Genomic DNA, 15864 nt, shown 5'->3' on the forward strand with positions numbered 1-15864 from the left:
CTTGGTTTGATTCCGAAAGTTGCTAGTCCAAAAAATAAAGATACAAGAATAGAAACCACCTCTATAATAGATGTGTCTACTATCGTTGGACGTGGATGTGAAAAAGGGAGAAGTACTCCAACAATTACTGACGGTTGAACCTGATAATAAAAGCTTTAGCGTTATTCCGATAGTTGGTATGGGTGGGGTTGGTAAAACCACTCTGGCCAAACTTTTGTATAATGACAACCAATTGAAGGAGCATTTTGAACTCAAGGCGTGGGTTTGTGTTTTGGATGAGTTTGATATCATTCGTATAAGCAGTATTATCTATCAAAATATGGGCAGAGAAAACAAGGATTTTCGAGATCTTAATCTACTTCAAGTAGCTCTTGAAAATCAACTCATGGGAAAACGTTTTCTGGTAATATATTTGGAATATCGTTAAACATACCATAACTCTTCGTTGTTGGAATTCGTTCAAATTGAACATTTCTGGACTCTTAAACTCATATGGATCCTCGTTCAAGTCGATTGTTGGTTCCTTGTTCATGTCTGTAACGACCCAACTTTTTCGATTTTTTGTTATATTTATTACTCTCACGAAACTGCGTATTTGTGCGTACTGAGTTAGATTATATTCTGGGATCATTAATTATGTTAACTACTTTCGTTAATGCCTTACAACGTGTTTTTAGTCACTTATCGTTTAAAACGAGCTACGTACTTGGTACACGTTAAACTTTTGTCATAATTGGAATAATAGGACTACATAAACTTAATTGTTATTTATTATAACAATTACTTGGCTTAAGGACTTATTTAATTACGCTTGGTGTTTACTAATGCTTACTAGTTACCTTAATGGACTTTACCATAGTGGACTTCCATGGCCCAACCTACTCAAGTAATGGGCTTATTTGATGGACTAATTAATGGACTAATTAGCCCATAAAGCATAAGACAAAACCCATTAGGAAAATAAGACAAGTATTAAGCATGCATGGTAATACTACTTACATGTTTTAACATTTTGTTCCATGCCACCCAACATGTACCCACACCACCACGTACTACCACCCATGCCAAGCAAATGGTCCCCCCCACCCTTGCTCCCCAAACCGTCGGCCTACACCAACCATGACCACCATTCCATTTTTTTTTAAACTTCACTTCATTCTCTCATTTCATTTCACAAAAACACACACTCTTTTTTCTCTCAAGTTCCTCTCTAACTTTTCTGTCAAAATTTCTTGAAGAACTTGAAGGTTTAAACTCTTTTTCTTTCTTCTTTTTGCTTCCAAAACCGTAATCATCATCATTCTTTTATTATTTTTGGATTTTGATTTTTATAACTTAAATCCTCATGTTATCTTGAAATCTTTAATCACTTGTATGATAAAGAAGCAAGAACAAGGATCAAAGCTTTGTAGCTTTTGGTTCTACATGAAACTTGTAATAAATCTAAGGATCAAATACTTTAAGATCCTCTTTATGTTCAAGTATTGGAACTTTAAAGTTCATTTCATGAAGATTCAAGCTTGTAACTTGATATCTCTTTATATAAAGGATCCAAACTTGAACTTGTTTATTTTTAACTTTAAATTTATCATTTATATTTATGGAATTTGATTTATATAAGTTCCTTGGTCAAAGATTACTTGTTAACTTTGATCTCATGAATCTTGTAAGCAAAGTCTAACTTTGAAAGTTCAAGAACAAGAAAGTTTAAGCTTCCTAATTTATAACTTTCACTTATCTAAGATTGATCTAAGTTATATAACTTATGGTCATCTAACTTGTTAAAAAAAGAGTTCATTAATTTGTGTTCACTTTACTTTACAAAATCTAAGTTTCATAACTTATGGTTGTGTAAAGTTGAAAGTCTAAGTGTTTTAACTTAGGGTTTCACCAAGAACATGAGATCTAGACTTTTTAGTATAAGGTCTTTAATACTTAGCTAAGATCTAAGTTCCATAACTTAAGGTCTTGATTATTTAGTTTGATTCAAAGTTTATAGCTTAATGGGACTTGTATTTGTGTTGAAGCTAAGAAACTTGATGTAACCTTGGTTCATCACCTTGCTCAAACTCTCACATGAGTTGTGTTTTAATTCTTAGTATTGACTCTTGTGTGTTGATGGTTAAACCTTGGTCAAAGTGATGCTAACACATCAATGAGTTGTACACTTGAAGCTACAAGCATCAAGGATGAGAACCGTGATGAGCATCAAGCACCAAGAATCCCACCGGAGCACTTGATTACTGTTTTCAGGGTCTGATCAGGCCCCTGGGCTTCTGTAAAAGTTGATTTCCAGAGAGTTCGGTTCGAGTAGATGACTTTTCATTTAAGACTCGTCTTAATACAATATATGGTTTATGATTTATAGCCTTCCGAAAGTCACTACGCCTTTGTAACGTTCTGCCGAAATTTCTGACCTACTCGCACTTAAACCGTCACCACGGTCAAACGAAGATGAGTTAGGTTCTGAAAATTGGTCAGCGGTTAGAGGGCTCACATACGGAGCCATGGCCACTGACTACACATTTTTTCGGTTTGTATAGAGGTCGTAGCAGCTAAACGAAGTCAGCCCTTGTTTCGATATCTATTCTTGATTGAGAACTTGCTTTACTTTTTACGTACGATGATGATGATGATGATACTTAAGACTTAATTTATGTACTTTCAAACCTTTGGGAATGATTTACTGACTTAGTAACTTTTGACTCAGGTTGAGGACCTTTCGGACCAATTTACTTGCTTACTTATCTCGTATCGACTATTACTGCTTATTCACTGTGAGTTATAGCATCCTTTTTTACTTCAACTATTTTTGGGACTGAGAATACATGCGCTTTTTACGTTTTACTTACTAGGCATGAGTACTTAAACTTTATATATGTGTGGATTATATAACGGCATAAACTTTCCCCTTAGCTCGGTAACGTTTAGTCATTGGTTTTTGAACCGGTGAACGCGAATCTTAGATATGGATCCATAGGGTTTGACATCCCCACTCGGACTAGTCGCGCTAGCATTTAACGGTTGTTTAATACTTCATAAACTTACGCACTCGCCAAGTGTACTTTTAGGGGGTGATATTTACGTTAAGTTAGTTACCAAGTGTGACGATCGCTCCAAATCCATATGGACGAACACGTCATTCATTGATTTTATTGCGAGGTATTTGACCTCTATGTGATACATTTTGTAACATTATATTCGTTTGAAAAGGTATTTCATAAATGAATATATAAATTCCAGGTTTTTAACATCTGATGATTCCTACGTATAGACAATCACCATTTAAATGGTTTACAATAATACATCTGTTGACAATACAGTCAAAATAAGATACATGGTAATGGTTTGGTGAATGCAAGTTTCTTGTATATAGCATGTATGACTCCAAGCACATATCTTGTATCACGTATAAGCAAACAGCGGAAGACTTCTAGAAACCTGAGAATAAACATGCTTCAAGTGTCAACACAAAGGTTGGTGAGTTCATAGTTTTAATATTACACATAATCCGTATATCAATGTGGATTACAAAAGTTCAGTTGTTTTATTCAAAATGTTTATCAATAGGTTTTACATAAAAGGTGGATCACAAAATTTCAGTTGTTTCATCCGGAACGTTTATCAATCGGTTCTACAAAATTGAGCACCCTGGTAACTAAACTTTAACGTTTATATAATTTGTACCCTTTGTATAATCATTTTAATAATACACGCAAACCAACGTGTACGCTTCTCAAATAGCATACGTCCATTAAAAGGCTAGTGCTCTAGCTCGGACGGGGATATCAAGCCCTATGGATCCATATATAACTACTCGCGCCCACCAGTTCTTATAACTGGCAGTTACTAGTTACCAAAGCTAAGGGATTTTCGGTTCAAACTCGGTGTAGAATTTAGTATGTACTTGTATCCATTGCGTTTGAAATAAAGTGCATGTATTCTCAGCCCAAAAATGTAGATTGCAAAAGCAATTAAAAAGGGAGCAAATGAAACTCACGCATATAAATATTGTATATCGGTTAATAAAGCATTTGCATGTATTCTCAGCCCAAAAATGTAGAGAGTAAAAGGGATCTTATGAAACTCACTCAAATCAGTTTTAGTTTTTGTATTCATTTTATAAAACAGCGCATGTATTCTCAGCCCAAAAATATGTATAAAAAGGGATCAATGAACTCACTGTTTTATATTGATATACAATATTGCAGGAAAGCACGTAGAAGCATCGGAGATGATAAACACGAGGTTTGATTCACAAAAATACCCCCGAACATTACCCATAACCTCCTTGGTAATAACCCATATTTTCCTTAGCTCTAGCTCGCTCGGAAACTCGTTTTGAAAATTACTTGGACAGCACTCCGTCGTAATATTTTATGTACATTATTATTTTTGTATCGCAAAAATAATAACATTAATAATAAAAATAATAAGATTAATAATAATCTTATTAATAATAATAATAATAATAATAATAATAATAATAATAATAATAATAATAATAATAATAATAATAAATAAAATAAATACGGAGTAATATATGTTAAAACAGAAGCAGAATGATCGAGTTTTTATAGGTGTGGCCTGTCCCCAGACCCCATGCGATCGCATGGTTCTGAAGGCCATTGGCCATGCGATCGCATGGCCCATTTTTCCAGCTCACATAATTTTGTCCTAATGCTTGTCGACATAATTAAATAATATATATATAATATATAATTTAAATTAATTAATTATATATTATATTTTATTCTCGTGCATAGTTGATTTGTAATTTTTGTTCCGATAAGTCGTACGTCATCACTTGACTTATGTCCCGGTTCCGGTTTTTCGAATGTCCTTTCGTACCTTTAGAAAACTTGCATTTTACGTTTCGTGTCACGTACCTTTGTCAAAATATAGCCTTAAGTTATTCATAAACTATACCACTCAAAGTATATCTTAAACTTTAGAGTGTTTTGGTCATTTACTTCTATAAATCATCGTCTCACTATTTGTTAAAATACATTTTTAAAATAGTGTTTTAATGTAGCAAGTTACTGTAGCAAAGTCAATTTTTACTGTAGCAATTCACTGTAGCAAAGTAAATTTTACTGTAGCAAATAGTGATTTTCGAAAACACTGTAGCATTTTGGGTACTGTAGCAATTTGAAAATACTGTAGCAAATTAGTGTTTTACTTGTTCATCTTAAACGTTTTAGTTAACTTATCTAAATATCAATCGAATCAATAATCGAATGTTACTATCGTTTACTAAATAACTTGAAATCATATATATTCAAATAGATATATAAACCAATAAGTTTAATGTACGGTAACATGCAATTAAAACTTTGTTACGTTTTCAAGTTATAGTATATATATGTATCTATTTACATATAATGGTTCGCGAATCGTTGAGAACAACTGAAGGGTGTTTGAATAGTTTAAAATTTTTGAGATTCAGTTTTACAGACTTTACTTATCGTGTCGAAATCATTAATCATTTAAGATTAAGTTTAAATTTAGTCGAAATTTACGGGTCACCACACCAAGTGCCCACGGTTAAGCATATACTTTTCATACTGTTTTGGAATACGAAATCTCGTGGCCTACCTTACATTACTGTTACAATTAAACTATAGCTCACCAACATTCGTGTTGACATTTTTAAGCATGTTATTCTCAGGTGCTTAGACGTTTGATGCTTCCGCTGTATTAGTCTCGCTGTTAGACTTGCTGTGTAGACTCCTGCTGCTTTGTTTAGAGATGTCTCTGCATGAAACTTTTACTTTGCATTCACAACCTATGTTATATTTGAACAATGAATTTTGTAATGACCTTTGTGTCACGTACTTATGTTAATGCTTTCTATTCGTAGAAGCACGCTATCGTTTGTAAAACATTTGATGTCGGTAAAGACGTTACCCTTTTTATGAATGCAAACTTGTTTTAAAACAGCATATATTGTTTGACCTTGTAATGATCCTGTTGTTGATGATCCGTACACGTTAATTTTGTACGGGGCATCACAATGTCAAACTCACATGAAATTTGTCTTGCTGGCTCTTTAGTAGAATCTTGCCTGACATAATTACGCATGGCTAAACAACTATATCTGCGAGATTCTTGATGAACGGGATCCTAACGCATTTTTTGTTGCGTTTTCTTCTTTGTTGGTTGTCCGCGAGTACTTGCTAACTGTATTTTTTGAAAAAAGTCTTCTTGAAAATGTGTTACTTCGTATTACTTAATATTAGTTTTTCAAAAAGTTGACTATTGATAAAGAGGTGTATTTATTAGTTTTTTAGCATCGAAACTTGTATTCCCAAAAGAAAAATTGATATTTTCAAAGTTAGGAGAGAGATAAATTGTTTAATAAAAGTAAAAAATAATTTGACAAAAGTAAAAAAGTAATCTGATGATAATGACATAAGTAAAAAAAAGTAATGTGACAAAAATGAAAAAGTAATCTGATAAAGAAAAATAAGATTTAGGGATTTTATTTGAGTGTTTGAGTAAATTTAGAGCACCAGGAGTCGACCACCAAAAACATCATTTTTTCGCCGTTAAACATATCCGATGCCGGGATCCCGACATTGTCGACTTCCGTCCGGCGTTAAATTGCCGTTGCCGCTCGCCGTTATCAGCCACCGTCGCGTAGGCGACGCTGAATCCCTGTTTTTTTTCCCTTTCTTCTTCCTTTTCTTTCTTTTTTTATTTATTTAATTTTTTGTAGTTGCAGACGTTTTCTTATTTTCAGTTTTTATTTATTTAATTTTTTGTAGTTGCAGACGTACAGGAAACAAGATGAAGTTTGAGATTAGGTTGAGAAAAAAAAACCCTAAAGTAAATAGTTGGGCCAAACATAGACTCATGGGCTAATTTAATATAAAACATTGGGCTCTAACTTTTTTAATATGTTTATATACTTCTTTAATACTCCGTATATATATTATATACTTTTTTATTAGTTAAATAAATTACAATAATAAATGAAATGATTTTATTTTAAATGAATTAAATAATAATAAAAAGTATAAAATAATCATAATAATAATTAAACTATATAATCAATAAAAAAAATAAAATTAAAATTGATTTAACACCGAGATTTAACACTGAACCATTTCCCTGTTTTGACCTCAGTGTTAAATCCAGTGCTAAATTTAACACTGAGATTTAACACCGAACGACTCTTAGTGCTCTTAGGGATGAATGTTTAGTGTAAATTTGTGTTTATCACTGGATTCCTTTGAATTGGAATGAAAAGTGTAACTTGAACTTTGTGCAAAGTTTCAATTTTCAAAAGTGTAAAATTGTGTTCATTTGCGTTGCTCTCTCTTTTTTGTTAGAAATCGGGTATAAACTGACTGTCGAATTCGTTCTTGAATCGTGTAATCACTGTCTCTATAAAGTATTTCGATCCTACGATAGTCTTGGTTGCACGAAATCTTTACAGGGATAAGACAAGAACGCAATCAGTGTTTTTGGCAATGAAATCACTGATCAAATTGTTAGAGAATATGTGTGTGTTTTCAGTTTGTTGATGAATGCAGAGTGAATGATAAAACGTCCAAAATCTGTTATGTAAAATAGTTAGACAAATGAAAGGATGTATCCCTTCATTTTAGGCGGGAAAAACTGTTATACCGAAAATGTATAACTATTGGATTGCACTTTTTCATTGATAACGAATAGTGCAATTTCGGTTGAGGTTTCGGGGCGCTGCCCCTTGGACCCCGCAAGGGGGCGCAACCCCCTTGACCCCCGCATTTTGCGCGACAGTTAGCAGCCAACTCTTACGTGCGTGTACTCCACACTCTCCGAACCCCGTTGTTAAGTATAGCTAGCTAACACATGCATTTAAGTAAATCGCAATTAACTAAAATGTACGTTGAATGACACTAAAATCATCAACATTTTTTTCCTGTAAAGAGACGTGATGAATGAATAGATTTTCGAGATGATAAGCGATAGAAAAATAGATAGGTGAGAAAAAGATATGTCTGACATGGGATCAAAAAATAATAAAGATAATTATGATATAAATGGTATTTTGGGAACTTACAATTGTGTTGGATGTATAAAAAATGAGTGTGAATTTATCACACCCAATTTATAAGAGCTCTAGGAGTCGATGTATGTTGGCACCGTTAAACGATTTAACGCCGGGACGTCGACTTGCCGCCGCTCCGTCCCGGCGTTAAACCACCGTCGCCGACCACTGTTACCCATGTAACGCTGTTTAATTTTTATTTTATTTTATTTTCTTTCTTCTTCATTTATTTAAATAATAATATTAAAATAATGACTTTAACACCGAACGATTTCCTCTGTTTTAACCTCAGTGTTAAATTCAGTGTTAAATTTAACACTGAGATTTAACATCGACTCTAGTGATCTAATCACCCAAAGATAAACCTAAATATTATGCTCCCTTTTTCTTATTGGCCAATGCAGATTTTTATTAGATTTTTGTGGCGTAGACTAAATTGTGGTGTAGACTAAATGTTACATAGGCATGATGGTTCGACAACAACGACTTCCATTACACCCACATTTCATCTATCTATCTAGTATAATCTCTACTCTCTCTTCATTACCCAATTAACAATAATGGCTGACGCTTTGGTTTCTGAGCCACTCAAATTTGTTCTTGAAAAGTTAACCTCTGAAGCTGTGAAGAAAATTGCTCGCTCTAGGGGAATTCAATCCGAGCTCAAGAAATTTGAGACAAAATTCTTCGAGATCAAAGATTTACTTAATGATGCTTCAGAGGAAATAAATGATAATGAAGTTAAACGGTGGTTGAATAGGCTCCAACATGTGGCTTATGATATGGAGGATGTACTCGATGGTTTAGCAACTGAGGCTATGCACCGTGAGTTCAATGACAAATCTGTTGGCAGCACCAGCAAGGTAAAATTCCCATCTTGGTTAACAAATTTCTCACTAAGTACTCGTATGGGTAACAAGTTAGATCAAATTTACAAAGAATTGAAAGATCTAGAAACCCATAAAACTAGTCTTGGTTTGATTCCGAAAGTTGCTAGTCCAAAAAATAAAAATACAAGAATAGAAACCACCTCTATAATAGATGTGTCTACTATTGTTGGACGTGAAGTGAAAAAGGGGGAATTACTCCAACAATTACTGACGGTTGAACCTGGTAATAAAAGCTTTAGCGTTATTCCGATAGTTGGTATGGGTGGGGTTGGTAAAACTACTCCGGCCAAACTTTTGTATAATGACAACCAAGTGAAGGAGCACTTTGAACTCGAGGCGTGGGTTTGTGTTTCGGATGAGTTTGATATCACTCGTATAAGCAGTATTATCTATCAAAATATGGGCGGAGAAAACAAGGATTTTCGAGATCTTAATCTACTTCATGTAGCTCTTGAAAAACAACTCACAGGAAAACGCTTTCTGATCGTGTTAGATGATGTATGGAGTGAAAATTTGGGAACCTTAGTTGCTCTGTTTCATAAATGTGCTCCCGGAAGTAAAATCATTGTGACAACTCGGAAGAAGAAATTACTCAACCAGCTAGGCTATAGTGATAATACAGGCCAACTGGAGAGCCTGTCACATGATGATGCTGTGACTTTATTTGCTCAAAATGCTTTGGGTAAAAATAATTTTGATTCACATCCGAATCTGAAACCGCATGGTGAAGGTATCGTGGAAAAATGTGGCCGGTTACCTTTGGCTTTGATAGCAATTGGGAGGTTATTGAGGACCTCCTCTGAAAATGAAGAAGAATACTGGAAGAAAGTGTTGGATAGTAATATATGGACACTAGAAAATGCAGGTGAAATTGTTCCTGCCCTTAGGCTAAGTTACCAAGATCTTTCAGTGTGTTTGAAGCGGTTGTTCGCGTATTGCTCATTCTTTCCTAAGGACTATGTATTTGATAAGGGAGAGTTAGTTCTATTGTGGATGGCAGAAGGATTTTTACACCATTCGACTGTTGAAACAGATGAACACTTTGGTCATCAATGTTTTAATGAGATGTTGTCAAGGTCATTTTTTCAACATGCCCCAAATGACACATCGTTGTTTGTGATGCATGACTTGATGAATGACTTGGCGACATCAATTGCTGGTGACTTTTTTGTTAGGTTGGATGATGGCACGGAGAACGATAAAGGGAGTGAAGCGTTGGAAAAGTGTCGCCACATGTCATTTGTTCGTGAGGAATATGGAGCGTATGATAAGTTCAAGGCATTCAAAAGTGCCAGAAGTCTAAGAACAATCTTGGCAACTTCTGTTGGAGTGATACATGGTTGGCAAAGTTTCTACTTATCTAACAAGATTCTGGTGGACATTTTCTTAATGCTGCCATTGTTAAGGGTCCTCAATTTAAGTAATTTTGAAATAAGTGAGATCCCAGATACTATTGGTAGCTTGAGGCACTTGAGGTATCTTAATGTATCTCAAACTAATATCATTCAACTACCAGAAAGTGTCTGCAACATCTATAATTTACAAACATTGATCCTGTTTGGCTGTTGCAAATTAGTTAAGTTGCCCAACGACTTCTCAATGCTTAAAAATCTGAGGCATTTTGACATCAGACAAACTCGCTCTTTGAAATTGAATAAGATGCCCTTAGGGATTGGTAAGTTAAAAAGCCTCCAAACACTGTCCAAAATACTTGTTGGAGGTGAAAACACATTTGGAATCAGGGAGCTGAAAGAATTGAAGAACCTGTGCGGGGATGTCCGTATTGAAGGGTTGGAGAAAGTGACAAATGCTACTGATGCACGAGATGCAAACTTTTCGCAGAAGAGGCTTAGCGAGTTAGAGTTGATATGGAGTGATGTGGTCGATGATTCTCGGAAAGATTTTCACGATAAGGATGTATTAGATGGGTTGAAGCCTCACAGTGGTACTCTCAAACAGCTTAAAATAGTGTCATATAGAGGAATGGAGCTTCCAAATTGGGTTGTGGATCCCAATTTTAATAAGTTGTCAGAGGTATCGTTACATGGTTGTAAATATTGTACATGTTTACCTCCACTAGGGCAGCTACCCTCACTTGAGAAGTTGTTTATTGAAGGCATGGATGAGGTGAATGATGTAGGTTTGGAGTTTCTTGGTACTACTGGTGTTGGTGTTTCATTCCCGTCACTTAAAACTCTAAGCTTCAAAAATATGGAGGGGTGGAAGTTATGGTCAACCAATTGTGGCAGAGATGTGTTTCCGTGCCTTGAGGAACTTGTTATAGAAGATTGTCCAAATCTGGTCCAAGTATCAATCGATGCACTGCCTTCACTGAGACATCTAGTAATAAGCGAGTGTGACCACAATGTGTTGGCAAGTTTGGTTCGTACAGCTTCATCTGTGATGACCCGGAAATTTCTGATCAAATTTAAACTTAATCTTTGTATGATTAACATTTCTGACGCGATAAGCAAAGTCTGTAAAACTGAATCTAAATTTTTTTGAACTACTTTCATATATTAAAATACCTTTCGGTTGTTTTCGATGATTCGCGAATAATTATATGTAAATAGATACATATATACTATAACTTGAAAAGGTAACAATGTATTAATTGTTTGATACCGTACATTAAACTTATTAGTTTAAATATCTATTTGAATATATATGATAAGTTGAAATATTTATTATTAAAATTTATTTATAAATAACTTCCAATGTGTATTTAAAAACTGATTTATGTATATTAAAAAGATATATACATATATATAATTTCAAGTTATTTAGTAAACGATAGTAACATTCGTTTATTGATTCGTTTGATATTTAGATAAGTTAGCTAAAGCATTTAAGATGAACCAGTAAAACACTAATTTGCTACAGTATTTTTAAATTGCTACAGTACCCAAAATGCTAAAGTGTTTTCGAAAATCACTATTTGCTACAGTAAAACACTATTTCAAAAATGTAAATGTATATAATATATATATTAACAAATAGCGAGACGATGATTTATAAAAGTAAATGACCAAAACACTCAAATGTATAAGTTATACCTCGAGTGGTATAGTTTATGGATGATTTAAGACTATATTTTGACAAAGGTACGATTCACGAAACGTAAAGTACAAGTTTTCTCAGTATACGAAAGGACGTTCGAAAAACCGGAACCGGAACATAAGTCGAGTGACGACGTACGACTTATTGGAACGAAAATTACAAGTCAACTATGCACGTGAATTTAATATAATTTATAATTAATTATATAAATTATATATATTATATATAAATATAATATTATGTCGACAAAGATAAAAACAAACGAACCAGGCTGGTGACAGTTGGCCATGCGATCGCATGGCCGTATGCCTATGAAACCATGCGATCGCATGGTGGGTGATGGTGGCTCAAATCTATAAATTCGCCCGATTTTGTTTCAGTTCTTCATTTTCTTTTATATTTATCTCTTTATTATTATTATTATTATTATATTATTATTATTATTATTATTATTATTATTATTATTATTATTATTATTATTATTATTATTAATCTTAATATTTTTAGTAATATTATACATAAAATATTACGACGAAGTTATGAGCGTGTCACTTTCAAAATGGTTTTCGAGCGGGATAGAGCTAAGGAAATTATGGGTTATTGCCAAGGAGGTTATGGGTAATGTTCGGGGGTATATTTATGAATCAAACATAGTGTTTATCATCTCCGTTGTGTCTACGTACTTTCCTATAATATTGAATCTCAATATTGATACGTTGAGATCTACGGTTATTTGGTAATCCGAGTTTCGATCACATTTTGGTGAACGACTTTATAGGCTGCTAAGGTGAGTTTCATATGATCCCTTTTACCCTTTACATTTTTGGGCTGAGAATACATGCAAATGCTTTAATAACTGTTTTACAATAATTATAAAGTGTGAGTTTCATTTCTCCCTTTTTAATTGCTTTTGCAATATATTTTTGGGCTGAGAATACATGCAATTTATTTTAAACGCAATGGATACAAGTACATACTTAATTCTACACTGAGTTTGAACTGAAAATCCCTTAGATTTGGTAACTAGTAACTGTCAGTTATAAGAACTGGTGGGCGCGAGTAGTTGTATATGGATCCATAGGGCTTGATATCCCCGTCCGAGCTAGAGCGCTAGCCTTTTGACGGACGTATGCTATTTGAGAAGCGTACACGTTGGTTTGCATGTATTATTAAGATGATTATACAAAGGGTACAAATTATATATACGTTAAGTTTAGTTACCAGGGTGGTCAATCTTGTAGAATATTTTGATAAACGTTTCGGATGAAACAACTGAAATCTTGTGATACACCTTTATATACAGATTATGCGAAACATACAAACTATGAACTCACCAACCTTTGTGTTGACACTTGTTAGCATGTTTATTCTCAGGTTTCCTAGAAGTCTTCCGCTGTTTGCTTATATGATAGACAAGCTATGTGCATGGAGTCTTACATGGCATATTTTTCAAGAAAACGCTGCATTCACCAAATCATCACCATGTATCTTATTTTGACTGCATTGTCAACGGAAGTACTGTTGTAAACTATTATTTACAGTGATTGTCTATATGTAGAAATCATCAGATGTCGAAAACCTTTGATTTAAATATTCATATTTGGTTTGCCTTTTCAGAAGAATGCAATGTTTATAAAACGTATCATATAGAGGTCAAATACCTCGCAATGAAATCGATGAATGACGTGTTCGTCAATATGGATTTGGAGCGATCGTCATATCATCGGTCACAATGTGTTGGCAAGTTTGGCAAGTTTGGTCTTACTGATGAGGTTTTCTTGAGAAGTTTTGGAGATCATCTGAGGGAAGTTGAAGAATTAGAGATCTGGTCATGTGATGGGATAAAATACTTGTGGGAATCAGAAGCAAAGGCAAGCGTGGTTCTTGCGAGTTTAAGGGAGTTGGTAGTAAGTGAATGTGACAATTTAATAAGTCTTGGTGAGAGAGGGGAGGAGGATGATAATGATGATAAGAGTGGAAGCAATCACTTGGCATCTCTTAGAAAGTTGTATATAGGGAGTTGTAAGAGTATTGAGTGTTGTAGTTGTCCAAACAACATTGAGATATTGAGTATTCGGGAATGTGATTCAATTAGAGATGTGTTTTTCTCATCTGGAGGAGGGCAGAAACTCAAGTCACTGATTATTTGGGGATGTAAGAAAGTAATGAAAAATGAATTGGGAGGAGGATATGAAGGAGGAGACAAGACTCAGATGCTTATCAACAACAACAACAACAATTTAGGGATGCCATCGCTTGAATCTCTATATATTACACGTTTTCCAGATCTGAAATTCGTCGTTGAATTGAATTGCTTCCTTCATATCACCAGTTTACAAATAAGTGATTGTGAAAGTCTGGAGTCAATTCCTGATGTACAACTGCCGAAGCTCATCTTCTTAACACATCTTACAATTTGCAACTGTCCAAGATTGGGTGGTTCATTTCCTGGCGGGCTTTGGCCTCCTAAATTGAAAAAATTAACAATAGGTGAGTTGAAGAAGCCGATATCACAGTGGGGCCCACAGGAATTCCCACCCTCACTTGTTGACCTAACCTTATTTGGTGGGGGATCGTCAGGAAATGAGGATGATGCGAGTATTATTATTAGTGATGACCATTTATATATATATAATAGATTTGAAGGAAATGGAAACAATATCAAAGGGAATGCAACACCTCACATCCCTCCAACGTCTTGAAATTCTACACTGCCCAAAGATGAAACATATCTTATTTCCATCATCTCTTACTTCTCTCAAGATATGGGATTTGAAGGAAATGGAAACAATTTCAAAGGGACTGCAACACCTCACCTCCCTCCACCATCTTAAAATTCGCAACTGCCCAAAGATGAAAGATCTACCGAAAATGCAGTTGAGTTCACTTCTCAGTTTGAGAATCATTGGTTGCCCGAAGCTGAAAAAAAGGTATATCAAAAGTAAAAGTAGTAGTGAAGAATCCTACAACTACATGCCCCTAATCTCCCATATCCCCAAAATCAACATACGGGATGAATAATGTGGGTTTGGTTTTTATTAGTACCAGTGTGTCATTCCCGTCACCTAAAATACTAAGCTTCGAAAGTATGAAGAGGTAGACGCATGATGGACGATTCATCGAGTGTGTCAGGTAAGTTTTGTTTACTTTTGACCCACCATTTCATTATATGCATGTAGTCAATCACCGATTCATTATACGTAATCAATCTCTTTTTTTTTTTTTTTTTTTTTTTTTTTTTTTGCAGAAACTTTGAATTACTTCATTTGTAAGTCCATATACACTGGCATTTTTTCTCGTTTTCAAGATTTCTAAACACATAATGATTTCCGATATTCCATCGTTGATTTATCTGCTTCTTTGATCATATCACATGATTCTCACTTTATCTTTATGTCTCTCTTTATACTTTCTAGTCTCCTACTTTGTATATAATCTGAGGAATAATTCTCATATATTGTATTCTAAAAATATTCACTAAGCAAAACAATGTTTTGGTTGGATGCCCAGTTAAAGTGACGACGGTTACCTCGACCACGATTGTTATAACCTCGAGAAGCTCCGCGACGACGATTACTACGATCGTTGTTGTTGTTGTTAAGCTGACGAGCACCGTAGAAAGCCTGAGAATGAGAATCTGATGGTGTGGTGGGGGTGACTTGAAGTCCAAGAGCGGCCAGTTGTTGTTGTATGGCCAATAATTGAGATTGTGGTAACGAATATTGGTTAAGTAAGTTTCCAGATCCAGTGTTAGCGGTAAAAACTTGAGTGACCGATGGTAGAGATTCACGAGTCTTACCCAACATATAATCGTGGTCACTAAGAAGAGCATGAAGTTCACTAAACGTAGTCTCAAGCTGACGTGTAGTGATA

General features: G+C 34.6%; 2 protein-coding genes across 2 annotated transcripts; both read left to right on the forward strand.

Moving 5' to 3' along the window:
* The first annotated feature begins 70 nt into the window (after nt 1-70).
* On the forward strand, nt 71-6803 carry LOC139889787 (disease resistance protein RGA2-like). Its single transcript, XM_071872719.1, has 2 exons — nt 71-403; nt 6771-6803. Exons 1-2 carry the CDS (start codon nt 71-73, stop codon nt 6801-6803), a joined length of 366 nt encoding a protein of 121 aa, XP_071728820.1.
* Nucleotides 6804-8544: 1741 nt separating this feature from the next.
* LOC139889788 (putative disease resistance RPP13-like protein 1) lies at nt 8545-15263 on the forward strand. The gene is made up of 5 exons (XM_071872720.1): nt 8545-11331; nt 13737-14061; nt 14113-14592; nt 14702-14921; nt 15239-15263. The coding sequence occupies exons 1-5, from the start codon at nt 8602-8604 to the stop codon at nt 15261-15263; spliced, it is 3780 nt and encodes a 1259-aa protein (XP_071728821.1). The 5' UTR covers nt 8545-8601.
* Nucleotides 15264-15864: the final 601 nt, after the last annotated feature.

Source organism: Rutidosis leptorrhynchoides, chromosome 2 (genome assembly GCF_046630445.1).
Source record: "Rutidosis leptorrhynchoides isolate AG116_Rl617_1_P2 chromosome 2, CSIRO_AGI_Rlap_v1, whole genome shotgun sequence".
In the NCBI taxonomy this organism is placed as follows: Eukaryota; Viridiplantae; Streptophyta; class Magnoliopsida; order Asterales; family Asteraceae; genus Rutidosis; species Rutidosis leptorrhynchoides.

What these genes read in the sequence shown, in the direction of transcription:
- LOC139889787 (XM_071872719.1), top strand. Translation starts at nt 71, where the DNA reads ATGTGTCTACTATCGTTGGACGTGGATGTGAAAAAGGGAGAAGTACTC. An exon ending in TCATGGGAAAACGTTTTCTG is followed by an intron (nt 404 to 6,770) that starts GTAATATATTTG and finishes AATTTTTTGTAG; the next exon opens with TTGCAGACGTACAGGAAACA.
- LOC139889788 (XM_071872720.1), top strand. Translation starts at nt 8,602, where the DNA reads ATGGCTGACGCTTTGGTTTCTGAGCCACTCAAATTTGTTCTTGAAAAG. An exon ending in TGGTTCGTACAGCTTCATCT is followed by an intron (nt 11,332 to 13,736) that starts GTGATGACCCGG and finishes TGTGTTGGCAAG; the next exon opens with TTTGGCAAGTTTGGTCTTAC. An exon ending in AAATGAGGATGATGCGAGTA is followed by an intron (nt 14,593 to 14,701) that starts TTATTATTAGTG and finishes TTGAAATTCTAC; the next exon opens with ACTGCCCAAAGATGAAACAT.